Source organism: Magnolia sinica, chromosome 13, assembly GCF_029962835.1.
Source record: "Magnolia sinica isolate HGM2019 chromosome 13, MsV1, whole genome shotgun sequence".
In the NCBI taxonomy this organism is placed as follows: domain Eukaryota; kingdom Viridiplantae; phylum Streptophyta; class Magnoliopsida; order Magnoliales; family Magnoliaceae; genus Magnolia; species Magnolia sinica.
The window spans coordinates 14902240-14929607 of NC_080585.1; the positions used below are offsets into that span (position 1 = coordinate 14902240).

The following is a 27368-nucleotide window of genomic DNA, read 5'->3' on the forward strand; positions in this document are numbered from 1 at the left end:
AATGAACCGTAAAAACGGATGGACAGCGTGGATTCAAGTAAAATACATCGAGGTGGCCCCACAGTCAGTGATCCACCGACCTCGTGGATCCAGGGATACACCGAAGCCGCGCCCCGCGAAAACACTTTGTAGACAACGTGGGGCATTTCATCGGTGATTCGGACAGGGTTTGGGTATTCGTTTCTACAGATAGGCTTCCGGGGAACCTCACGGAACGCCGAAGCAGGGCACGCTCTCTCTCTCTCTCTCTCTCTCTCTCTCTCTCTCTCTCCTAAGAGATGGAGAACGAGCGCCTTCAGATCCAACTGATAAGGGAACTCGAAACGGAGGAATTGCAGGTCGAAGAAGTCGATCATCACTCGGACGACGATTCCAGGTCTCCTTTCTTTCTTTTTGTTTTTTTCTAAAGAATTTTTGTTCTGGTTTTTGGTTGGGATTTAGGGTTTCGATTGTGAGTGTTAAAAAAACCTAATTATAGAACTAGGGATTGTTCTAATGGAACATAGCTCTAATCTGGCTATCGATTTTTAAGTACATTTTGTCTCAATTTGTGAAATTTATTCTCAGGTGTCATTTCTTTTGATAGAACGATCACGTACAGCGGCACTGTTCCAAAAAAAAGGAAAAAAAACTGCTGCTGTATGTGAATTTTCAAAAGGTGGGTAATGCAAATAGAATCAAATAAGTTGATACTAATTGCAAACTGACATTTACGTGCTGGATTAAAGCTCAAAACATCCACATGCAAGTATAGAAAGAAGAAGAAAGACCACAGTCTTACAAAATCTTCCCAACAATTCTTATTGATAAAAAAAAAGTATCTCATAAAGTTCTCTCACACAGATGGTCCTTAATAAAGTGAAAAAAGTAAAGACTCTTAATAATCTAAAACCTATAAAATAACATCATACATATGGGGAAACTACTTTAAAAAAAAAAAAACGAAGAAGAAGAAAGAAAGAAAGAAAAAAGAAATGTTGCCAAGCATGGTTAAGTGAACCCCATCTGGGCCTCTTCTTGTGCACATGTGGAACTTGCACGTGTGGGATGGGGACCCTTCAATTGCATCAATTCCTCCTGGCCTAAAGGAACTCAGCGCCATCAAGTTTAGGGTAGTATACTTCTTATGGAGCACTGGGTTGATGTGTTTGAAATTGTTAATTGAATCCATTGTTGTCTGATCTCGCTGACCTTTCCACTGACTACAAAAATTTCAAATTTCCTTGATGTGTTGAAACCATTTCATTGCCCAACACATCTTCAATGACTTCCTTGAAATGCCCCAATACTTGGGTATTGGATAGCTCATTCTTCTATGCTCTTGTCTTTGTGATGTCCAAAGCAAATCGTAAGGTTTGCCATATTGGAAAAGAGGCTAATCTTCATTTTGGGTGGAAGCTTGTTCGGGTATGCATTATCACTGCTTCTCTAGAATAAGATAAGAACCTTCCTTTTGGAGTGGAGCTTGTTACAAGTTCCAAGTGTAAACCTTTCAGGCTTGAGTCACACTATGACATCATCCCTTCCTTCAAATTGTGTAGTGTGTTGCCGAAAATTTCCATGCCCCTTGTAATTTTCATTATTATAGGCTATCTTTTGCTCAATTTCTTCATATATTTCCGTAATATATTGTACAAAAGTTTTGACGTCGTTGCTCGGTCTAGTTGCAATAGGAAGTCGAACTAAATCAATAGGCCTTCGAGGTCTAATGCTAGTTGCAATCTCGGAAGTAGAGAGTCTTGCACAGTGTTGTTCATGGGACTATTGTAGGCAAACTCAACATTAGACAACATGAGGTCTCATGAACCGATGCAACCAAATATTGAAGAAGAATTCTGAGGCTGTGGTTAATGACCTTTTGATGCAAGGAAGAGCGTGGAAAAGTGACGAGAAAGATCACCGTCCACCTCAAGTGTGCAAAACCTTGAATCCACAAGAAAAAAGGAAATTTGGAATTTTATTAATCAATATTGTGTAATCTGTCTGATTTCTCAATTACACTACTAATAAAGAAAAATTAAAACCCTAATTCGTAATTACCAAAAATAACAAAATTTTAACCTTACCCAACGTGGTTTGGGCGAATGGTCTTCACTGTAGGTTTGTTCTCTATAGGTGAGGGTTCGATTCCCCTCTTTGGCTTTACCTGATACACGTGGTTGTGGGTGATTCTGTGTATCCGTAGGGATTAGTCTCACTTAAAAAAGAGGCGGGGACACCCTGTGTCTTCAAATTTTTTTTTATTTTTTATTTAACCTTAATAAAAGTTCTAATTCTAGTAAAACTCTTAAAGCCCAATTTCTAAAAATAAAAAGTCCAAATAAATCTTACTAGAAGAGTCTTGGCATGATTACAAGTAATTTCTAAAAAAAGATGGAAATCTAAAACTTTAAAAATAAGAAAATACAAAAAAATTGGAATGACTAGACGCTACCCACTACGTGGGTCAATTGACCCTGGATGGCTTGTTACAGTAAAGATTGATAGGTCGTGCGTTCTGTAGTGATACCTGGATCAACAATTATGGTTGATTTACGGTTCACACTTCAAACGACAATTTCTCCCTATCCGGATTGAAGTTCTTCGAAACATATGCACTTGGGGCCCAATTATGTCATGCCCTACGTAAAATTGGGCCTGGATCTAGCGGATTACTTCCGCTTCCATTTGGCCTTCTTTTGGTCTAGCCATGCTAGGAATGTATCTATCCCACGTCTTATATCACCTTTGGTTTGTCCAACTATTTGTAGTGAGGGGAACTTGAGAATTTTAATTTAATGTTAATCTTAAACCGGATTATTCGCCAAAAGTGACTCATAAACTTAACATTGCGGTTAGATATAATTGTCTTTAGAACCTCATGTAGATGAGTCACCTCATACATTGACAATTTATTGCATCCAATGTCTTCTTACAAGGAATCAAATGGGCCATTTTAGAAAACCTAACCACAACATACATAGAGTAATAGTCACGTTGAATCTTAGGTAATCCTAAATCTATGCTGATGTCTTTCCATAGTGCATTACACATTGACAAATAAAGAGCAGTGTTCCGCTTGCTACTCTTGACTAGTTGACAATGCTTGACACTATTGAACAATGATTCCAACGTCTTTTTTAAAACCTGGCTGGTAGAAGCAGTTGTCGACCAGAGTTGTTATTTCTATCCAAAGTGACCACCAAGGCCACTTGAATGGAGCTCTCCTATCACAATTTCGTGCAAATAACTTTTGGGGAGACACGAGCTCATGTCATAGAGTAAGTACTTACCTTGCAAATTATATCATGGGTACTCGGTGCTTAAATTTGTAGAGAGGGTTGGAAGTACTTTCCCAAAGTCACCACCAATTGCATTGTCTCTTTTGGGTTCCTTGATGCCAACAATGGATATTGATAGAGTAGGCAAGATATGCGACTTTTAGTTGAGGGCATTTGCTACATTATTTTCTATGCCTTTCCAATGCTTTAAATTAAATGTGAACTCCTGAATATATGTGCTCCACTTATTGTGCTACACTCTCAATATCTTTTGGGAGTAAAAGTAACACAATGCCACACAATTGGAATACAAGATAAACTCTTGATGAGTGAGGTAATGATGTGAATGTTTCAAGGCTTGCATAATGGTGTAGAACTCCATGTTGTAAGTAAAATACTCCCTTTGTGCATTGAGTGTCTTGTTGAAATGCTCACCATATGTCCTTTGTGATTGAGGATACCTCCAATGCCTACATGGGATGTGTTATAGGCAACCTCAAATACCTTATTAAAATTGGAAAGCCAAGGACTGGGCCTTCCATCATCTTTTGTTTGATTTTTTGGAAAGTCTCTGTTACACCTTCATCCACACAAATAGACCGGCCTTCATGCATGTAATAATGGGTGCTATAATAGAGCTGAATTTCTTGATGAAACTCATGTAGAATGCGGACAAGCGAAGGAAGCTTCAGGTTTTTTTTTTTCCCTTCTGTTGGTTCTTGTCACCTGTTGAAGATGCTTCATATGATCTTTGTGTGAATGACTATTAACAAGGATGCCATCAAAATAGACAATGACAGACTTTCCTCCAAAGGGCTGAAGGTTTTGCATCATAACATGCTTAAAGGTGCTCGATGCTTTGGTTAGCCTAAAAGGCATGACTAACCACTCATAACATTCGTCCTTTGTCTTGCACGTTGTATTCCATTCATCACCTAGATGAATCCTATTTTGATGATTACCGCTCCTCAAATTCATCTTCAAAAAGATCATGGCATGTCATCATGTCCAATATTCCATCTAGACGAGGAATATGAAAGTGGCACTTGGCCGTTATTCTATTGATGGCACAAGTGTCAATACACATTATCCAATTATGGCCTTTTTTCATGTCAATAAGGAAGGCATAGAGCGCAGTTTAAGGCTTCCATGAATAAATCCTTTTGCTAACAAAACTTGGTCTGTCAGTTTCATTCAGTATGCTAGCGGTTGGGCAATGTGGCATCTGACCCTAAATTGATGGCATGCAAGATGTCATGCATGGGTGGCAATTCATTAGGTAGCTTATCTAGAATCAAATCCAGAAATTGGGACATAATGTCTTGAACTTAGGTAGTGGTTCTAGAACCTTCTTAGTTGGCTTTGGCTTACACTCACACCCCATTAAGGGTACATTACTCCTTGTTCTTGACTTTCTTCCATTTTTGTGAAAGACTCTTGACTTTCTTCCATAAATTGCAATAAGCCCAAACTTGTCATCTTTATATCTTTGGGTTTCTCATCACTCATAGGATTCGGCATAAGTGGTCTGCCCTTCTACATGAAAATATGTGTTTTTATAACTTCAGTTGTCCACCCTTCTATCATATACCCATGGCTGCCCAAGAAGAACTTGAGTAACTTTCATTGGAATGATCCAAGGTATTCAATAACAGTACATTGGCTATTACGGCCACCGTCGTTACTCGTTAGCATTACAATATGGGCTGTGACGGCTGTTATGGCCATTTTTTTAATATCCCCATAACGCGTAATGGACATTATGTAACTATTTTTGGATACCATGCTTGTGAAGCCATATTCATGCTATCCCCTTTGTCAATAATGACTCTAGCATCTTTCCCACAACAACTTACTCCTGTATGAAATATGTTGGTGCAGACCAATCTTCTTTGTCGTCTTCGTCAGTAGTAGTTAAGATACGTGGAGCCACACGTGATTAATAATTTTCTTTAAGCCTGTTAACTCCCAGATCAATGTCATCTGCTGGCTCCCTATCATGCTCATCCTCTACATCTAGGAAATTGTCCTCATTATCCCAGTCACCCTCCTGCTCTTCACCAACCTGCAAATATCTTGAAGGACAGGTTGATGGTAAATGACCTCTTCCACCACACTTGAAGTAGGTGTTGGTGGTTCTTCCCTGAATCTGCACAGTTGCCTTACCCTCAACATCAGAATTTCGCCATGGTTGTGTGGTCATTGATTGCCGCCACCACTTCTTGTAGTAGTACCCTAAAGGCTCCTATCATTGTACTGGCCCCTGTTGCACTGTGCTCCAGGATGGGATTTGGAAGGATGCAAAGCCAGTCCACTCAATGTAGAGTATGATGAGAATTGCTCCGTGGCTTGCAAATTTTTACACCTAGCTTCCATCTATGTGTGCTTCTCCTATACACGTAGTGCAATCTGTTACGCCTCATCTATGGTTTCTGGCTGGACTTCTACCATTTCATTTTCAATGTTCCTTTTCAGTCCGTTGCGATAGCTACTTACCTGCTGCACTTCTGATTCCACTAAATCACACCTTGAAACCAGATCATAATACTTCTGGGTGTATTCCTCCGCAGGAGACTATCCTACTGCTCCAAAAAGCTCTCTGAACATTCTTGCTTCATATCCTTCAAAAAATAAAAATAAAAATCAATCTTGCTTCATAACTTGTTGGCAGAAATCACTGTTTTAGCTTAGCCTTCATCTCTTCCCAATTCAAGATAGGTTGAAAGCCATTATGCTGCAAGTCTCTCACCAGTCCCAACCGAGTTGCACCTCTTTAGGCTAGCCCCTTTAATATCAATGCTGCGAATCGTAAGTTGACTTCCTTGGCCGGCTAAGACCACTCAAAATAAAATTTACTTGACTTCGACTAGTTGCGGAAGACATTAGGTGTTAGGTTGTACACTATCACTATCGTCTGCAATCTCCACCTTCACATGCTTGATCAAATCTTTTGCATAATGAGATTGGGTAGCTTTGACAGTCTCACTACCCATGATGAAAGGTTGTAGGTGCTCAGGGACCTTCTTGGGGCTGTTGACCGCTGGTGGGGCTCGTTCTTGCATCTGTGATGTGTGCGTCTGTCTGGTGTTTTCAAGGTGTTCCATAGCTATAACAGTGGCCATAATGGCTACCACTGTTACCGTTATGATACGGGCCATAACAGTTGTTACAGCCCCTTAAAAAAAAAACTGTAACAGGACCGTTACGAACTGTTACAGGGCTGTTACGGCCATTTCGGTCCTGTAACGCGTAACAGTTATGACTGTTACCATTACATAACCAATTTGGAATACCTTGGGTGTTTGAGACCTAGGTTGCTTGGTGGAGTAATTCCCTGATTTCATAAATTCTTCCAAATTAGCAGTAACCCATGTTTCAATAGTGTCCTTCCTGCCGTTTTCTTCCAACTTTGACCTTTGGCTATTTAAATACTTTATCTGATCCAAGAATTAGTTGATGGCTTGTGACTACTTCACTTAGATGATCTCCCTTGATCTTGGGACTAGCAGACATTTTACTTATCATGGGCATAATTATTCAGAATACTTGGGATGGGTATAGGTTGGTTGATTGCTGATTATACCTTGTAAGGGGTGCAAATTTGTCAAAGATTTGCAGGTAGCTTGAGGCTCAGGTTAAATATGAGGATTGGACATATTCTGGGCAAGATGGGAAGCCGGTTTTGGGGGCTGATTTAACAATTGTAGCTGGGCTGTTCCTGGGTCGATTTACTGGATATTCATTGGTTGTGGTGTGGACTATATCTATCGGCTAGTATAACTAGACTTTGGACAGGTTTGGGCACTACTTTGGGGAAATAAGTAGGGTCTGTTTTGGTCAGTGTTTGGTTGATAGTGACAGGTTGATGGACTAATAGGGGCCTGGGCATGGTCTGTAGACACTGTTTTGGTTGGGCGCTTGGGAAGATTGTGCGGAAGAAGGGGTAGAAAGTAGAAAAAGAAAAGAGAGAAAAAACCCTGAGCAGAACTTGCGGTTTTTTTTTTTTTTAAGGATTAATAGAATTTTATTAAAGGCCCGCTTGCAAACAAGCAGGAAAAGAATACAACGAGGGGAAGATAACAAACAGATTACATCCCAAGGCAAGATTTAACAAGATCAGAATCCACTTTCAGAACGGAGGCCCAATCCATAATATATTCACTTGTAGCAGAGCCTCAAAGGAACCCATGGAATCCTGGAACCAGCGTCTATTTCTTTCGCCCCATATGCCCCACCAAATGGCTGGGAAAATCAGGCTCCAAATTGGCCTAACCTTCTTTAAACTCCCTCCGCTGTGCCACGCCCAAGGAAGACCCGAAACAGAATGCGACATCACCCACCCCATTTGAAGACAACAAAGAAAATATTCCCAAATCTTGATGGAAAAGGACAGGAGAGACAAATGATCCACTGTTTCGGCATCTCCCAAGCACAGGCAACACATGTTCGGGATGGCCATAGCTCTCTTTTGTAGGTTGTCAATCGTCAAAACCTTCTTCCTTCCCACTAACCAGGTGAAAGCGGCTACTTTAGGGGGAGCTCCGTAAGACCAAAACTGATAAGCAAACATACTAATTGGTCTCAAGGGGTTCGGGAGAAGCATGTTGTAGAAGGATCTAATAGAAAACTTGCCGGAGCTATGGGCAGCCCACACTAATGAATCTGCACCCCCTGGAGGAGTCACATTATGAAGGCGGCCCAGAAGAGAGAAGTTATTCTGTTTCACTGTCCGATAGATCTCTCCTACAAGGAGGAAGCCAAATAGCTGAGGAACTGCTGTGATGTAGACAATACGCTACCTTCAGATTTACGGAAGATGCAACAGAAAATAAGGAAGGATATATATTGCACAATGGGCCATCTCCACACCAAGGATCCTTCCAGAGGTTGATTCTGGAATGGTCACCAAGATAAAAAGACACTCCTCCCCGAAACTTCCCTTTGAGATCCATGGTCCACCACACAAAGGAAGCCCTATAACGAGAAAAGTCTTTGGTCTCCCACCCTCCTCTATTGAGGCCATATTTTCACTCTATTAATTCACGCCAGAGATGCCCCTCCTCTGTCCCAAAATGCCAAAGCCATTTGCCGAGGAGGGCTTGATTCATAATACTCACAAGGTGGATCCTAGTGCTGCCTTGATCGAAAGGCCTGCACACCTCTTCCCAAGACAACAAATGGAATTTGAAGCCTTCAATGGAGCCCCTCCATAAGAAATCCCTTCTCAACCTGTCCAATTTGTCCCACACTGATTTTGGACAAGAAAATAAAGACATAAAATAGGCCGGCAATTTGGAAAGGGCAGCCTTAATGAGAGTCAAACGTCCACTCAATGATAGATAATGGCTCTTCCGCTTAGACAACCTTCTGTGATATCTCTCCAACACCTTATCCCAAAGATGAACTGCATGCTTCCTGATGCACAGTGGGAGCCCCAAATAAGATGGGAAGGATCCCGCTTTGCACTCGAACACCAAGGCCATCCTCTCTAATTCCTCATTGTCAAGATGAATGCCCAAAATTTCACTTTTACATAAGTTTACCTTAAGGCCCGAGACTGCTTCAAAACACACTACAACTTTGCAAAGATTATCAATTATGAAAGGATCGGCATTGCAGAAAACCATAGTATCATCTGCAAACTGAAGATGCGAAACCTGGATTGACAAGGCAGCAAGCTTGAAACTGCTAATAAGGTTAGACTCTTGACCTTTGGCAATAATACAGCTGAAGCTTCCGCGACAACAATGAACAAGTAAGGAGATAATGGATCCCCTTGTTAAAGGCCCTTAGAAGATTTGAAAAAGCCTTTGAGAGAACCGTTCACCAAAACTGAGAAGGAAGGCGAACTCATAAAAGCCCGCATCCACCTCCATTTCTCCCCACGACCCAACCTGTCCAACATATGGTCAAGGAAATCCCAATCAATGTGATCATAGGCTTTCTCCACGTCCAATTTACACACCACACCTGGCTTCTTCTTCCTAAATCTTGAGTCAATACATTCGTGGGCTATAAGTGTGCTGTTGAGGATCTGTCTTCCTGCCACACTCCTTGATTCTCAGAAATCACTGTGCTCAACACTCTTCAGAATCTCGAAGTGAGTATCTTAGCTAAATAATGCAAATAGAATCAAATAAATTGAAACTAATTACAAACTGAGATTCATGTACTAGATTAAAGGTCAAAACATCCACATGCAAAGATAGAAGAAGAGGAAAGACTAAGAGCAAAGCTCCACAATCCTCTAGCCTTTATGCTAGAGATTCCAATCCTCTCCACTCTTCTATCATAGGAAATCCTCTTAGCAATTTTTATTAACAAAAAAATCTCACGAAGTTGTCTCATATAATTTGTAAGGCAGGGGGAGCTTATTTATAGTCCTTGTGAATATTGCTATTACTATTGTGACAACTGGACTTTCTAAAATAATAAAGAGCAAACAAAGAAAGACTATTGGTGATCTAAAACCTATAAAATAAAAACACGTATGTAAGTAAACTACTCAAAAGAAATATTGCTGCATGTGATTAAGTAGGGTCCCATCTGGGCATCTACTTTTATACACATGTGAAACATGCATGTTTGGAATGCGGTGCAATTGCATCAGTGGGCCACACCATGACTGTCATTTGGATGAATCTGGCTGACCCACATATTGAGTGGGACAAAATGTCAAAATCGCTGGACAGCCAATGGTATGACTCAGTGTACTGGTGTGGCCCACCTGCACAGATTTAGTATTCTAGACATTCAACATGTAAGCTGCTGTATGTGATCATTTCTCTTTGCATTTAAAAGATGTAATCATTTCTCTTTGTTTTGAATATGATGGATTACATTTTTCTTGGATTGAGTAGAATTTGTTTTGTGTTATGTATATGATTATTATTGTTATTTTTATCTCTGCACTGCAGCGATCCTGGTGGAGATCATGGCAGTGTCACCTTCAACACAAGTTTGGCTTCGTTGCATACATATCTTGGTGGTACGCATCTGACATTTGTTCAAGAAGCCTCCCACTCAGGAGTTTGAGATTGCTCTGTTCATCAGGTGGGCCCTATGATGAACATGCCCTGGCCTGAAAATCAATCCAGTCTGTTCATAAGGCAGGGCCACACTTGTACAAATAAACATCGATGGTTGGAATTAATTGACCAGCAGTCCACGTCCAACTTGAATGTGTGGCCCACTTGATGAGCAACCCTTCCTGATTTTTTTGCAAGGGCCATCTGGCGGATGGCTGGATCTACTACATGCATGCCATGGAAATGATTTTGAATCCTCCTTGTACAAATATCCTCAGTAGGGCTGTGCAAATTAGATGCTTTACCACTCCTTCTATGTAACAGAGGTTGAGGACACACATGGTAGGCTAGCTTTCCTTGAAGGGGGTGCCATCTTGAATCTACCAATGTTCTACCTTGAAGGTATAACCTTCTTCTTTTGTATTAAGTTTAGTATATAATGTATTCAATCTTGAAGTCTACATGCTGATTTATTGAAGAAGAAAAAAAGCGGCTTACTTTGTGCGATTATCATTATTGTCTTGGTATGATTTTAGTTGTAGCACTTGCAACTTTTCATATTTCACCTTTAATTTTTTTTAATTATTATTTATTATTATTCTTCGTTATTTTTATTTTTTTATTTTTTTTATTTTTTAAATTTTATTTTATACGTTTCAGCGTCTGTGGAGAAATTACAATTGGATGAGTCAATGATCAGCCTAGATAGAGCTCAAATGCTCACTTAGACTCATTGTTTGGAGTATCATTGATATTATCGAAATATCTGTGATATTATTCATATCACCAGCTCGGTGATACTAATAACACCGGTAGTATCAGAAATTCCAGGTGTCAGCAATATATCGCCTACGAATAGCCAATGTATCGATATCTCTAATGTAACGCCAATATTTTCAACTGCGTAAATTCCAGGTCTCTTGTATCACTAATGTATGGCCAATATTTTTGACTGTCTAAATTTCAGGTGTGGCTCGTATCACTAGTGTATTGGTGAAATTTCAATAATATCACCAATGTATTGCCATTGTATCGATATCGCCAAAAATCTGTTTATTAAAAAAAATTTCATTTCAAAAATTTTTATGGGCTCATGGTTGCATTATGAAATGCATGTTTGTATGTGTGTATATGCACGCGCATGGATAGATGGATGGGTGGATGGATCATGGATGGGTGGATGGTTGGATGGTGGATGGATGTGTGTGTGTGAGCATGTGTGCACATGCATGGATGGATGGATGGATCATGCATGTGCTTTTGTATGTATGTATGTGTATGCATGGATGGTTGGATGGATCCACCATTTTCCCCATGTTTCCCCAATGTTTCTTGATTCAACACACATACTTTTAGGCCCCATTAAGGATGTGTTTGGATCACCAATACGATCATATTGTATTGTAATAGGGGACTCCGTACTGTATTCAAAAAGCAGCCTCGAAACTGACGATTGTAGCCGCCCATTGGTCACGCCATTTGGCTATTACGGAAGGAAAGGTTGTTTACTCTTGGCGGCGGGAAACACGCGGATTGGATATGACTGTGGAAAGATGACCGTGGTTTCCGTGCACGTCAGTTGAGTTGTTTAAAATTGAATGAATGTGCGCTACCCACGGTGAGTCATTGACACATGTACCTATGCTGTAAACGCCTTAACAATTGACGATATTGTTCAGTCCTCATTCCTTGCGCATTGGCAACGTCTTAACAATCGACGACTTGTATAATTCGATCCAAACATGCCCTAAAAGGAAACTTATTATTTGATTCTTAAATATGCAAATATGCCTCTTTTTCTCTATCATTTAATTCTTAAATATGCAAATATGTACATTGTAGCATCTCCTGAAATTTCTTAGAAGAATTCCACCGTTTTCTCCATGTTTTCTGAATGTTTCCCCGCATTTATAGGAATTGGCGATATTATTAGCAATAACAATATTGTTTCTGTATCCTCGACCAATGAAACTTGTAGAGATACTGATACTTCGAACATTGTAATAGAATATGGGAAAATGAGGGCCATCTTTTGCTAGTTATTGGGCTAGATATGGTTGAAATCCAAGTTTTTTGTAGATATCTGGAGGAAAATAGATGGCTAGTTATAATATTTGTGGGTCCTTGTGAAAGATCTTTCTCAAGGGAAACAATGTCATTATCTTTAAGAGAAAAATGGGGAAGGATGATAACTACTCTTTGCCTCCCCCTTTGAGGAATTGAATGGTTCTTGATCTTATAACATGTTGGGTATCCTCCTTAGTATGTACAAATGGGCTGAGGCTCATGATTTGATGATCTGACAGGATAAAAAAAGATCCTACCACCCAACCTTTTTTTTTTTTCCCAATTTGATGTGGACAGCTCCCTCTCCCCCAAAGTATCTATATGGAGGCTAGAATCAAGGAGTCAGGACTGAAGTTTGTCCCATTGATGAGATTTGTCGAGCATGGTCCATTAGTCGTGGGTCGCCAATCAGTTTACGACTTTACATACTAGGTCATCTAGCCATGGTCTACATGCCAGATTGAGGATCCTGGGATTCTATACATATCCTTGGGCCAAGGATCCCTCTGATTCTCCTTTACCATTACATCATGCTTTTGAAGGTAGCAAGGTTGCCAAAACTCGAGGAAATCCCATGTAGCTTGGGAGCGACAACTCATGGCTTTGGATGCTTGATCTATTAATTCCTATTCATTTTTTGGTTGTGATTAACTTCTCTACGTAATTTTTGGAGAAAGGTGTGTTGCTGGCTGACGCACGACAACTAACCACTTGCTTTAAAAGCTCGAACTGATAGAGCTTGGCGAGTCAATCCCTTTATCTAATAGCCCATGCCCCACATCCCATGAGTTACGTTTTCGGTTGAACCCCCCTCGTGGGCCCCACATCACATGGGTTCCGCATCACACTAGCCACCCACCTCACACTAGTTGACCACCTCGAGTGTGCCACTGCATCCCACTAGCCACCCCACTCGAGCCCGGTGTGAAAATACTCCTGCATTAATCATCCCCAGTGAGGAGTCGCAAACACGAGACCTCCTGCTCTGATACCACTTTGACGCAGGATAACTAACCACTTGCTCTAAAAGCTTGAACTGATAGAGCGTGATCCCTTTATCTCATAGCCCAGGCCCCACATCTCATTGGTTAGGTCCTCGGCCAAACCCCCCCTGTGGGCCCCACATCACATGGGTTCCGCATTACACGAGCCACCCGCCTCACATGTGCCACCCACCCCGAGTGTGCCCCCCATCCCACAGGCCACCCCACTCGAGCTCGGTGTGAAAATGCCCCCTGCATTACTGGCTTTGCTGGTTTGTTCTACTCCTTTGAGAACTCGATTGTAGCAAAGTTGGTGTCCATTGTTGTTATTCTGTTATCCATATCTGTGGTTTGTATTTATGCACGTGATATTTCATGGTACTGTTTCATGCTCTTTGAGATCAAAAGAGTATATTACTCCACTGCAAGGAAAGAGAAATGAGTTGTCAGTTCTCACTAGTTGTTTATGTACCAAGTGTTTACTACTGGATGTGAAATGAAGCACAAAGTTAACCATACATGCAATATTTTTTCATAGCATTATATGGATTGAACTTTTGTTTTATGTAAGGGCCTGTTTGTTTTTCAATTTACATTGTAAATGGAGTGTAAATAAGTAATGATGACTTCTCAAACCTGATTGGAAGAGAGGGAATTACAGAGTAATTAGGATTCGAAAACTGTAGTGTAAATGCATTGTAATCGGACCAGAATTGCACTTGTAAAATCTATGGGGCCCAATAGTATGTATGTGTTTGATCCACGCTGTCCATCCGTTTTATCTGCTCATTTTAGGGCATGAGCCCAAAAATGAGGCAGATCCAAAGCTCGAGTGGACCACACCATAGGAAATAGGAGGAATTGAGCACTTATCATTGAAAGTTGAAATGAACCAGGGCCCACAAGGATGTGTACTTGTCATCCAACCTGTTCGTAAGGTCACACATGGATGGAGGGTAAACACAAATATCAGCTTGATACAAAACTTCTGTGGCCCCCAAGAAGAATTGAACAATAGGCGTTCAATTCCCCTTGTTTCCAGTGGTGTGGTCCACCTGAGCTTTGGCTTTAACATAGTAAAACGGATGGACGACGTCAATGTTTTAAAAATTGACGATATTGGCTGATATGTCCCACGATATATCTTGTGTCCCAGTTGTGCGATACGAAATGCACAGATAGTACCGATATATACCACATGTTCGATCCGGTGAGCATTTTCAATTTCCGATCCATTTTTTTGTTGTTGAAATTATGTTAAATCAATGTCAAATGGTTATAAATCCATTGTTTTTTCATGTTTTGCATGAAAATCATGGAGTTTGGAGCTTTGATTTTGATGTCCATTGGTTCTTCGTGTTTTCCATGTTTTTTTTTTTTTTTTTGAAATTTTCTTTCAAGCAGCCGTTAATTGAGACTAATTTCGAAGTATTTAGGAGTATTTGATGAAATGATCATCACATACACTTTAATTTCGAAATTTGAGTGTAGGTAGTCCAATTTGGAAAAAAGGAAAAAATTTCCCCAATTTCTCCCAAATTGCTTGCAATGTTGCACTCCAAACATGAAATCAAGCATGCATGAGAGTTGATCTACTTATTTGTTAAGTCCTTGTCAATTTTCAAAAAATAAAAATCATTTTTAATTAAAAATTAATTAGAAATTAGTAATTTTTTTTCTTCGAAATTTCTCTTCAACCAACTGTCAATTGGGACTAATTTCGAAGTATTTAGGAGTGTTTGATTAAATGATAATCACATACACTTTAAATGTTATGCATTCAATGTGAATATAGTTGCATTGGTTCAGTCAGACAAAGCATAGCTTAGGATCCTATACAAAGGAAACTTATTATGTGCACTTCTTTTTTGAGACGTTATGATTTAAAAGTGTGTATTAAGGTTTTTTTTTAACAATCTCTGAAGTTTCATTGGAAAATTCAACCATTTACCCAATGTCTCCCCGTGTTTCTCAAAAAGTGCGATAGATTACCTGATACAAACGATATATCTCGTGCGATAACCGATATGTATCTGTATCCCAAGGATGCGATATGTAACACGATACCGATATTTTGAACATTGGACAGCGTGGATCATACACATACATAACAGTGGGCCCCACAGATTTTAGGGAAAAAAAATCTTCTTTCCCCGGTTTTAACATAGTATCACTCCAAACACGCCTATCTGTCAACATCAATTGGAGGCTGCTGAAGGTAATTACATGTAATAATTACTCATTCACACTGTATTTACAGTGTAAATTGAAAACAATCAGGCCCTAAAACTTTTAGAAAACCCTCCCACAATGTTTCTCCATATTACAGAGTATCTAGATTTCAGAATCTAACCTGTGTTGCTGCAGTTCAGGTTTAGCAAAAATCGTCCTGCTATCAGTTAATCTGACAAATGTGCCTCTTGCTGGCAGTAAGAAAAAGTAGAATCCATTGAAGTGTGCCTAGGAGGTGCCATGTCCATCTTTTCAACCATAGTGCCATGAAGATACACATTCTATGTGCTCATTGGAAAGAGTGGTCACTCGCATATTGCGATATTGTTAATCATGGTTTGCATAGTGGTCATTGTAGGTTTGTAGTTAAGAAACAGTTAATCTTTAACCCAACTTAAGACAGTTGTCCTACTTAAGAGGGACAGAGGGAGGGAGGGAGGAAGGGAGGGAGGGGTGAGCCAATGAAAAGACTGGAGCTGAAGAAGTACTCTGGAGGGAGGGAGGTGTCGGAGGGCTTGGCACGAGTTGAGTGGATGAACCAGTGAAAGGACTGGAGCTGACAAAGTTCTAGTATGAAGCTACATCTCATCCTAAAGTCCAGAGGGTACATGGAATTATGATGGGAGCTAAAGAAGTTCTATGGAGGAAGGAGGGGCTTGGAGGGCTCAGTGGAAGATGGTCTGCTACCATGAAGCTACTTCTCATCCTAAACTATAGAGCGTATATGTGAATGATGACTAGAACTAAAGAAACTCTTTGGAGGTTGGGAGGGCTTGGCATCAGGTGAGGGGATGAACCAATTCAAAGACTGGAGCTGAAGAAGTTCCACTAGTATGAAGCTATATGTCATCTTAACCTATAGAGGGCAGAAGTGAATGATGCTTTTACATAGGCTCATAAAGGCTCATAAAGGGCTCTGCATGAAGTAAAAGGATGGGCCAATGAAGAATGGAGCTGAAGAAGTTCTGCTAGTATGAAGCTAAATCTATCCTAGACTATAGAGGGTTTATGTGGATGATGCGTGTGGATAGTGGAGGACCGGGCATGAGGTGAGAGAATGAACCAATGAAAAGACTGGTGCTGAAGTTCTGCCAGTGGGAAGCTGCATCTCAATCCTAAACTATTATATGCAAATGATGCTTTTGCTTGAAGGATCATGATGACAATGTTTATATGTTATGTGATCTGTAGTTTGTCTAAAGTTCTGTATCAGAGATTTTGTTGTTTTGCATAGAGCATAATTCAGTATATCATCTGATCGATATGACATGTGATTTGTAGTTTTCTAAATGTCTGAATTAAAGATCTTGTTGTTCTGCATGGTGCGTAATTTATATAACCTGTTTGATATTTTTCAGGAGTTGTTCTGTTCCCAGAAGCAACCCTTCCTCTAACAGTTATTCAACCTAGATTTAAAGCTTCCATAGAAACAGCCATGAAGCGGTTTGATGCGGCTAACATGATAGGTGTGGTATGTTAATTTCCCTATCACATCTTGTCACTTGCTTTGGTTTATGCTTTGGAATTTTCTCTTGATCCCTTCTCCTGCAAGTTCTAAATAGCATTTGAGAGCTTGGTTCAGGTTCGTGCTCGTAGGCTTCCTGATGATTACAGACTTCATTTTGCAACAGTTGGGACAACTGCAGAGGTATGGGCCTCCGGTGCTTTTAGACCATTTTCTTCAAGAAAGTGTTTCTTTGTTGCAGGTTATGGTGTCTTCCTTTTCCAAAGAAATGGGAACTAGGTATCACTGCCTTTTCATATCACATAGGGATATTTTTGGAAGCCAACACCAAATAGCTGGGACTGAACTATGATGATGCGGATCATGATACAATATTTCTGGACCATGGTATTCAAAATCGGTTACGTAACGGTAACGGTCATAACCGTTATGCGTTATGGGGTCAAAACGGCCGTAACAGAAAAACGTGCCGTAACGGCCCCGTAACGGTCCCGTAAAAGCCTGTAACGGCCTCGTAAGCGTAACAGTCCGTAACGGTCCAAGAAGAACATTTTTCAAAAAATAAAAAACGGCTGATACGGGGGCTGTAATGGCCGTTACGGCCCGTATCATAACGGTAACGGTGGTGGTCGTTATGGCCACCATTACCGTTACGGAACACCTTGTTCTGGACATGCTCTCAAAAGTTTGTCAATTCCTAGATGCTGTGGAAACACATTTCTGTGGCCAAAAAACATAAAGGGATAATGTCTTTTTCTTTCTTCTTTTTTGATTGATGATAGAACCAAGGTGTCCCGTTGTGTAACGGTGCCCACCGTTACCGATATGTTGTAACGGCCTATATGGGGGGCGTAACGGCCAATACACCTCCTGTATCGGACAGTTTTTTTTTTTTTTTTTTTGGGTAAAAAAAATCCCGAAAAATATCCATTAAATCCGGAAAAATCTAAATATTCTAAATATGTATTCATTTATGATTTTGAACATGTTTGTGGTAGTGTAACTGTCCACTCTTTGGTGAGAAAGCTGTATGGAACTTTTCTTCAATGAAAAGGAAACACTAAAAATACATACACTGCTTGTCGCATATAAAAGGCCCAAAAATCACACACCCCTTATAGAACATGGAATAACCCAAAATGGCTAAATGAGCATAATACCTCAAAAGAACATAAAGGACAATGTCCAGGAAGTCATTTTTTGTGCTTCTAGTCTAGAAAAAAGCTGAACTGAACTCCATTATAATAGCTTGTACTTGGTTTAGAAGTTTGGTGGTTGGGTTCAGTACTTGGTGGCTCTTCTGTGTTTTCTACCTACTCGGCCATTTCTTTTGGCTAATTGATCAGGTTGATAATGAACTTGGCCGATCTTTCAAATTTCTTTTCTTTTAAATCTTCGTTTATTATGTAGTTAATTAAATGATTGACTGGGCCAAGTTGGGAATTTTAAAAGAATTAACTAAGTTGTACTTAATTGGGGACAGTTCCAAATCAATTTTGATTTTGTAAGCTTTGATTTGTATTACTCTGTATTTGTACACTGTTAAAGAAGTATTCTATAACATTTGAAATTATTTTGTGCTCTAATCTTTGATTAAATTTTTTTTTTTGCTGTAGTAGCATCCCTTTTCAAACATTGGTCACAGGACTGTTGTCTTCACTTTGATCGTGAACTTCTATCAGTTATTGATAAACCGACCAATTATTAAATATGTTTTTCATCCAACACTTCTTAAGACCAACTTCTTTGTGTATGCCAAAAACATTTGATGTTCTCTTACGTTTATTTATGCTTCTGTAATGTCATTCTTATTAGAAGATATTCTCAGTTACATTTTGAGGTATTACTCTACACTTTATGCACTCCTTTAGATTCGGCAATACCGGCAGTTGGAGGATAGCTCATTAAATGTTGTTACTCGTGGCCTACAACGATTTCATTTGCGACGCCGTTGGACAGATGTGGATGGTGTGGTAATGGTTTTGTCTTTGATATGCATATCACTTAGTTTATGCCTGCGTGTTCTTTTTGATAATGTAAAAGCTGATGGACATTATCTCCCTATATTATCAGCCATGGGCAGAAGTAGAGATTATCGAGGAAGATGTACCTCTGAGAACTCCAAAGGATGCATTTGGACAACTGGCTTCAGTTAGCAACTTTCAGACTCGAAGCTACTCACGCTCAATGCCTTCCAACTCTTCTTGTGCCAAAAATCATAAATATGAGGAGGAGGAGAATGATTGGGAGTGTATGTCCGATGCAAGCATTGAAAGTGATCATTCAAGGATGGATAAGAGGGTGCGGCACTCTGTAACTGATTCCTATAATGGATATGGAAGTGTTGACGAGTCCACGAGTAGTGATGATGAGTTTGTAAGCGAATTGGGACATAGGCTGGGAGGTTCTCGTCCTGATAATTCAGGAAGTTCACGGAAATCACGTATGCTTGATGAATCAAATGAAAGTAATAGCATTGGGTTGGGGACTGAGGAGTCCACTCGAAGAAGACAATCTTTGAAAGGTGATGGATGGAAGAAGGTTTGGGCTGCTGATGAATCAAAATGGTTGCTTAGAGCTCCGAGGTCGTTCTGGCCTCACTGGGTGTATCGGATGTATGATCCTTATTGTCTTGCTCGAAGGCTTGTGGGTAATGAAACTGCATCTCTTCCTGCTTATGCAATATATATTATATGTTCAGACACTTGCTGGTTGATGGGGTACTTACCCAAGTTGACTTAGTTTATACCAGTGTTTTAAATGGCGAATATTGTGTAGCGTAGCATTCACCCTTTTGAAGCATGAGGCATAAGCTACATAGCGTGTATCATAAGCTACATGCTACTTCTAGATTTTTAATCCAGGTTGTGCTTGGTTGCACCAAATTTTTTTTTTTTTTTTTCAAAGGCACTTGGTTGCACCAATTTCATGATATTCTGCACCAAATTAAACTGATTAATAATGAAATTTAACAAGATTTCATGAGATTTGGTCCAACCAAAGGCAATCTAAAGTAATAGGAATGGGCAATGATTAAGTATAAAGGTAAAAAAAGAGCAATGGAACTGATTTAATATTGTTACTTGTATTATTTTACGAAAAGCAATGAAAAGATTAACTAATTTTTATTGAAAATAGAAAAATGTAACAAATCATTGAAAACATTAATTGATTTTAATGTAGTAGTGAAAATAACTTTGTAATGTGAGCTACGTGGAGTGTAGCATAATCTGTGTAGTAGCATATGCAAATTATCATATAGCTTAAGCTACACGCAACTTATGTTATTTTCATGAGCTACGTAGCATAAGCTACAAGCTATATAGTGTAGCTATTTAAAACACTGGTTTATACGGACTCCATATACCTAGTCCAAACTTTGGTTTTGCTAAAATCTAGCTTAGTTGGTTATCGACTCATCTGATTTTGTATAAAAATTTGCTAATTTTCGTTGACTCAGCCAAGTCAAAAATAGAGAAACAAAGGGCCAAATTGATGCAGGACAATTAACCACTTGTTAAAGCTCGAACTGTTAGAGCATGACGAATCAATCCCTTTATCTCATAGCCCAGGCCCCACATCTCATGGGTTAGGACCTCGGCTGAACCTCCCCTCATGTGCCCCAAATCACATGGGTACTACCTCACACGAGCCACCCGAATCACACGGGTGGGACCCGCTTCACACGAGCCACCCACTTCACATGGGCCGCCCACCCCGAGTGTGCCCTTGCATCCCACAGGCAACCCCACTCGAGCCCAGTGTGAAAATGCCCCTGCATTAATCACCCCTGTTGAGGAGTCTCGAACACGAGACCTCTCGCTCTGATACCAATTTGATGCAGGACAATTAACCACTTGCTCTAAAAGCTTGAACTATTAGAGCTTCGCGAATCAATCCCTTTATCTCATAGCCTTGGCTCCACATCTCATGAGTTAGGACCTCAGCCGAACCCCCCTCGTGGGCCCCAAATCACATGGGTACAGCCTCACACGAGTCACCCGAATCACATGGTGGGGCCTGCCTCAGACGAGCTACCCGCCTGACACGGGTTGCCCATCCTGAGTGTACCCCTGCATCCCACAGGCAACCCCACTCGAGCCTGGTGTGAAAATGCCCCTGCATTACAAATCCAAGTTGAGACCAAGTGCTATAACAGGACAGGTTTTTGCCTATGCTTTTGGTGTAGAGATACTGGTTTGAAATCCATTTAGTAACGCTTAAGGGCTGCTTGAATGATCCCAAAAATGCAGATGGTGGTATGTTCACATCCCTGCATGTGTTCTGGGAGAGGGGTGGACATCACCAATATGCGGACAGCCAGTTGTGCTAAACACTCCTATCCTACAAAAGAGCACCCCAAAAGGGGGATGGATGAAATCCCTTTCTCATTTTGGGCCGTGGTTATGCACTACTGTTTGTATTTTGGGATGATCAACATTTGGCTTAAGATAAAAACTTATGTTAATCCTGCGTCTAATATGTGAACTTATGGAGATCAAGGATAGTCAACTAAGAGAAATATTTGTTATTTGAGAGTGAATGTAGTTTGTCTGCAACCTGCATCTTCACTTTGAAGAGTACCCTAGGAAAAAACACGATGAGATTGGGTAATATTATCCATTCAAGTATGTGGGTTTCATTAGGTTACTTCAATATTGTTGTGGCCCTGCTATTTGGGTTTCTGGAGTCAGTATTGGTACTGATTTTGAAGGAACTATGCTGCAGATATGTGGAGGCAGATAATTGGGGTTCCAAGCATGGATGGTCTTATACATAAGCCAGATACTTTGTCATTTTATATTGCCAGTAGAATTCCCGTGTCAGAATCTACAAGGCAGGAGCTGCTAGAGATTGATGGAGTTTCTTATAGACTACGCAGGGAAATTCAGTTACTAGAGTGCTTCGATCTCATCCGCTGTAAAACCTGTCAGGTAAGATACATTATTGTTTCAAAGTCTTAGGTAAGGTTTTTCTTTTTCTTTTTTGAATGGTGAGGTAAGGTTTTTCTTGTTGGGTTGGTATCTTGGACATTTTTGTAGTTTATTTTTTACTTAAAAATAGAAAAAAAAAGGGAACTACCAGTTGGGAGCAGGTCCTGAGTCCTTTTTGAAGTTAGAAGGGGATTTTTAATGTTTTCTTTGCTCTCTTGGATGGAAGTTACTGTCGTGTCACCTGCCCAGTTATTTTGTTTGTGGATCTAACTTGTTTTGTTTTTTGTTTTGTGTTTTTTGTTTTTTGTTTTTGTTTGCTTTTGTAGACTGTGATTGCAAAGCGAAGTGATATGCTGGTGATGTCAAGTGATGGACCTCTCAATGCTTATGCAAACCCCCATGGTTACGTGTACGAGGTCATGACACTCTACAATACAAATGGGCTAGCACTCATTGGTTCTCCTGTTAAAGAGCATAGTTGGTTTCCAGGGTATGAGCTTCCTCTCCTTTATATTCTCTGCATATATTTAACGTGGAGAATTGTTTGCTTCTGAAATTACAAAGCCTCCAGATTTTCAAGGGTTAACGTTTTGCTGACAATAATGATATTGTCCAAAATCGGTATGTATCAATATTGTCCATGAACAATAGCTCTAGTGGTCTGCTTTTGCGTGAAACTGCCCGATACAGGGGTGATACGATCTTGTATCAGAAACCAATTTTCAAACCTTGGCATGGAAGCTCAAAGATGTCCTGGATACCCTTGGTCAAAATTTTCAATGAAACTTTAGTGATTGTTAAAAAAGACATTGATACACGCTTAGAAATAAAAACATTACAAAAAAAGTGCACATAATATGTTTTCTTTGTATCGGGTCCTAATCTTTGTGTTGTGTAATTGAATTGATGCAAGTATATTCAAAGTCTATATATATATATATATATATATATATATATATATATATATATATATATATATATATATATATATATATATATTTAACACGCACACACACCCCACACACTCAGGCTAGTGGAATTTCACCACCTATGGATACTCGAACCCTTGACCGGGTGTTGAAACTCCTAAGAGTCGTAATTTATTAATGTAAGAAGACATGCGGAAACACAAGCAATACATTCAAAAGAAAAAGAAGAATCACTAGATTAGGTTACATACATCTTTGATTTTATGTTTGGACACAAAGATTGCAACCATTTGTGAGAAATTGGAAAATTATTTTTTTATTTTTTGTTTTTTTTTTAAAAAATTTTCACAACTCGGCCCATCTCCTCCAAATTTCAAAATTGAAGATCTAAATCCATGCATGATTTTTCATGCAATTTGACACTGATTTAACATGATTTGCAGAAAAAAAAAATGATCGAAAATTGAAAATGCTCACTGGATCGAACGTGTAGGAGATATCGCACTACGTGTGCGTTTCATATCGCACAGGTAGGACACAAGATATATCGTGGGATATATCGGCCGATACTTAAAACACTGAGTATGCAAAGGGAGGATGAGATCCTATCATATTCCCTTTTCTATTTAGACTTGATAACACCTGTGGCCTTATGCTGATGAGGAATTGTAGATCCTCATGCTGAGGTCAGTAATCCAGATCATTGGTTTGCTGGTCCCTTTAGTGGATGGACCATGCACGATAATCTCCCGGATAGAACAAAATGCCACCCTCTTTATTTGTGGTCTAAAAAACTAGATGGTGGAAAAGAGAAACACACAGCTATGGTCCTCATTCAACTGAAAAAAAGCTACAAGATTGGCAGCCCGAATCATCCAATCTGGGAGAATTTTGGGGCATGGTCCATCCACGAGTATAACATGCAAAGGCCTTTGAAGGAGGATCTTATAATTCCTCTTTTTGTAATCGTGTGAATAGTAATAAAAACTCAGTCTAGAGGCATGAGGCAGTGTATAAAAGCATGTGGTGAGATTCCAGTGCAAGAAATCTTTTCGCCCGAATGGGTGAACATACCCGCGGATCCAAACTGTCCATTCAAATGAGCTTGAGCTTAAAGTTTCACCAATTCAAAGAGCCTCTTCTTTCCATCAAATGCACTTTTCTGTAGACTTGCCAATAGGTTCTATTGACTGCCTGAAATCCTGGCCATCTATTGCGTGGTCTGGTAGATGGACATCTGCACTTCCTCTTTTGCAGAAAAGCTTTTATACTCGTTCATTCCTTGTTAATTTCTTAGTCGGAAAAGCCTGTATGCCCATTCATTTCTTCTTAATTCATAGTGTTTTTGAAGTATCAAAAACTGGTTTGGCAAAACAACATGGTCCACCCATATTTTGTAGATGCAGGCCTTTACCCATTGAATCCAACAGTCAGAAAAGCCCAACCTTTAAAAGATCTTCAGAAGAAACCTCCTGTTAGTCTGATCATATGTGCTACCATACCAGATTCTCCTCTCTAGTCTCTACCCACGAGTTTACCATATTTGCCTCTCGCAACTAATTTGGTTGCATCTGCTTTAGAATCTGGTAACTTGTATTGTTTGCCCCAAATGGAGAGTCTTCAGCAATTTTCTTAGTGGGCTTCTTTCTAGATTGAAAGAAAATGCTGATGAACTGTTTCTCCAGGTATGCATGGACGATTACCAACTGTGCCACCTGTGAGGTGAACATGGGCTGGCTCTTCACAGCTACCAACAAGACGCTGCAGCCAAGATCATTCTGGGGGATTCGGAGTTCTCAAGTCGCAGACAGCATGTGCTGAAACTCAAGCATGCAAAATCAGCAGGTTTTTTTTTTTTCTAGTTCGCCCTCCTTCCCAAAACAAAACTGGCTGTATAGCAATGATGATTTAGCAGGAGTTCCATCTCCTACCCATCGTCATATCTGTATCTCTGTTCCACTAACTGGCAATTCTAACAACAGTAATAACATCTGTAAAAATTACCTCTCTCATGCTAAGAAGCCAGAGAGAATAAAGAAATGCAGAGTGCATGGATTTTGAAGAGGCATGCTGGATCCACATGCAGATATGTGCTAACCTGGCATGTTTAGGACATCCGAGCCATGTATCAGGGAGGTTTTCTGGCTCCACATGCACTATTACAAGCGGATATGTGCTAACCTGGCACATGTGCAGGACATCCAAGCTATGTATCAGGTGTGCTCCACCATGTACCTCACTGTGAGGATGGCTGAATCATCAGTTAGGTGGCATAGATGAAAATGGTGGATGGTTTAAGCAAGCCCGGCAATTTATTGCTAGGCTGTCCATGGTTTTAGCACATGCATTGTTTACCTGCTGATTTGTCTGGCTCTGATGTCAGGGCCAAGCCATCTACATGATGGGGCCCACCTGATACTTGGATGGGATGTCTACAAAATGTGTGCCATTTGGCTGGGGTGTAGAAATGCATCTAGGGGCCAACAAACATGTTACATCGTAACCAGGTCCAGAAACCTTTTTGACCTAGCAAACTTAAAAACATGGCACTATATCCTACCATACAAATGGGCCCAACCTGTTCAACTGATCATCCACCTGGCAAGTCCAAGGAATGGGAGCTGTTCAGTGATACCTACTATCTGATATACTGTACTTTTGCTCACTGAATGCAGACTCGCCTTTATTTCATCTTCTGCCATTCATTCACATTCTCTTAGACTGGGCATTTAGGTACTCCATTTAGAGCAGGCTGTTGGGCACAGATTCCATATTGCAGCACTCAGGGAAGTTTCAAAGGTGGTTTTATTGCTATGAAATCGTTGATTACAAGATGCTTACAACCCTCATGTTTCATGGGTTCTACTGACTTGAGTTAAAACCTAACACTTCCAATTTTTGAAGAGGGGGGGGGGGGGGGTGGGCGATTTAGCTTTCGTGTATATGTATGCATCCTACAGTAAAATATTCCTCCATTTATAGGCTTGCAATGATTGTTGGTGTGGCTATGAACCACTTTCACACATTCTCCTATGTGCAGATTTTTTAGGTGGCCCATCGGGGATGCATCTGTTGCGGAGTACTGCGGTTCCTTGTAATGATTCGTCTGTTACAGTATCCTTTGGATCCACAGCAATGCAGATCCTCTGTTGCAATTTTCACTCTGCTTTTGTTGTTGCGATCTTTCTAATTGGTGTTTCCTATGCGGGCACTGCCTTAGGTGTAGGTTAACTGTTTAAATTGCTTTATAATGCATGGGAAATAGTTGGATTATCTTCTGACTATTGTGGTTGATCTGGACCGTCAAACAATCATTTCAGATTCAGTTTGATGGTTTGATTCGATGTTATGATATTTAACTGTTGGATTTGACCATTTGTGAGCTAAACTTTCCACATTGATCATTCTTGGTCAGATATATTTCCTTATAATCTGATCCGTTGTTGCGGGCCCTGCTGTTGCAGGATCAGCAACTTCATTGTTATTCTTATGGGGCCATCATCTCTGTTGTTGCATAGTTACCAGCTTCATTGTTCTTCCATGAAGGAATATGACAAATCAGTCGAGCCTTTTAAATGATCATTCCTGGTCAGGTATATTTCCTTATAATCTGATCCGTTGTTGCGGGCCCTGCTGTTGCAGGATCAGCAACTTCATTGTTATTCTTATGGGGCCATCATCTCTGTTGTTGCATAGTTACCAGCTTCATTGTTCTTCCATGAAGGAATATGACAAATCAGTCGAGCCTTTCAAAACTTGTGCTTCCTCATCTCATGCACGACCAGAGGATTCAGCTGACCAGTATGCAGTGGTGGACCATCCCATTAGGGGTTCTTGACTTCGTGTCACGGGCTCACCAAGGTACACTTTTTATCGGTCAACATAGGCAAATGGCTGTTCGAGGTGGGGCTAGCAGGCGTGCATCTAGATTGATCATGGTGGGTCAGGCTTCAGATATATTCACTTCTTGAGTAATTATAGAGACCGGATACATGCATCTGAAAATGAATGGTGTCTTGATTGTTGTCACTAAGGGTTCATGTCCCTGACCTGTCACGGGTCAACATAGGCCATAGTTGTATGAGGTGGTACTGCCAGGTTTTCATCTAGATTGATCATTGTGGGTCAGGTTTCAGATCGCCCACTATGGATATTTTATATTCGCTTTTGCTTTGTTTAGTTTGCGAGAACCGGTACTCACGATTTTGATGTTTGGCCCAGTCATTTTTCTAGGTGTTGATTGTAGGTTAGGATAATCCATTTCCATGTGATTTTTGAGAGGGGATGACAAATTGAGGGTGGTGCCCACATGGTTGATTTCATAGATCAATGATCAAAACTTTTGTAGGATGGCCAATGTGGACCATTATTTTTCCTACCCATTGATGGGAACATTAGGATCATTCAACCATAGTGATTTTTTTTTTTTTTTGGGTGAGAGATGGGCAGTGAAGGGTGTGACGCAAATGA

At 40.2% G+C, this 27368-nt stretch overlaps 1 protein-coding gene across 5 annotated transcripts; it reads left to right on the forward strand.

Moving 5' to 3' along the window:
• The first annotated feature begins 218 nt into the window (after positions 1–218).
• LOC131222940 (uncharacterized) lies at positions 219–27130 on the forward strand. 5 transcript variants are annotated; one of them, XR_009160236.1, is made up of 13 exons: positions 219–376; positions 10178–10248; positions 10613–10690; positions 16929–17041; positions 17153–17218; positions 18907–19008; positions 19109–19685; positions 21764–21969; positions 22296–22459; positions 24584–24743; positions 25939–26012; positions 26684–26836; positions 26984–27130. XR_009160236.1 is itself a non-coding variant. In XM_058218199.1 (11 exons), the coding sequence occupies exons 1-10, from the start codon at positions 279–281 to the stop codon at positions 24717–24719; spliced, it is 1611 nt and encodes a 536-aa protein (XP_058074182.1). In that variant the 5' UTR covers positions 219–278; the 3' UTR covers positions 24720–24743; positions 26363–26475. The 5 variants fall into 5 exon arrangements, 3 of the variants coding, with proteins under 3 accessions (XP_058074182.1, XP_058074180.1, XP_058074181.1); XR_009160235.1 differs by having other exon boundaries at positions 26684–27130; XM_058218199.1 differs by lacking the exons at positions 25939–26012; positions 26684–26836; positions 26984–27130 and adding an exon at positions 26363–26475.
• Positions 27131–27368: the final 238 nt, after the last annotated feature.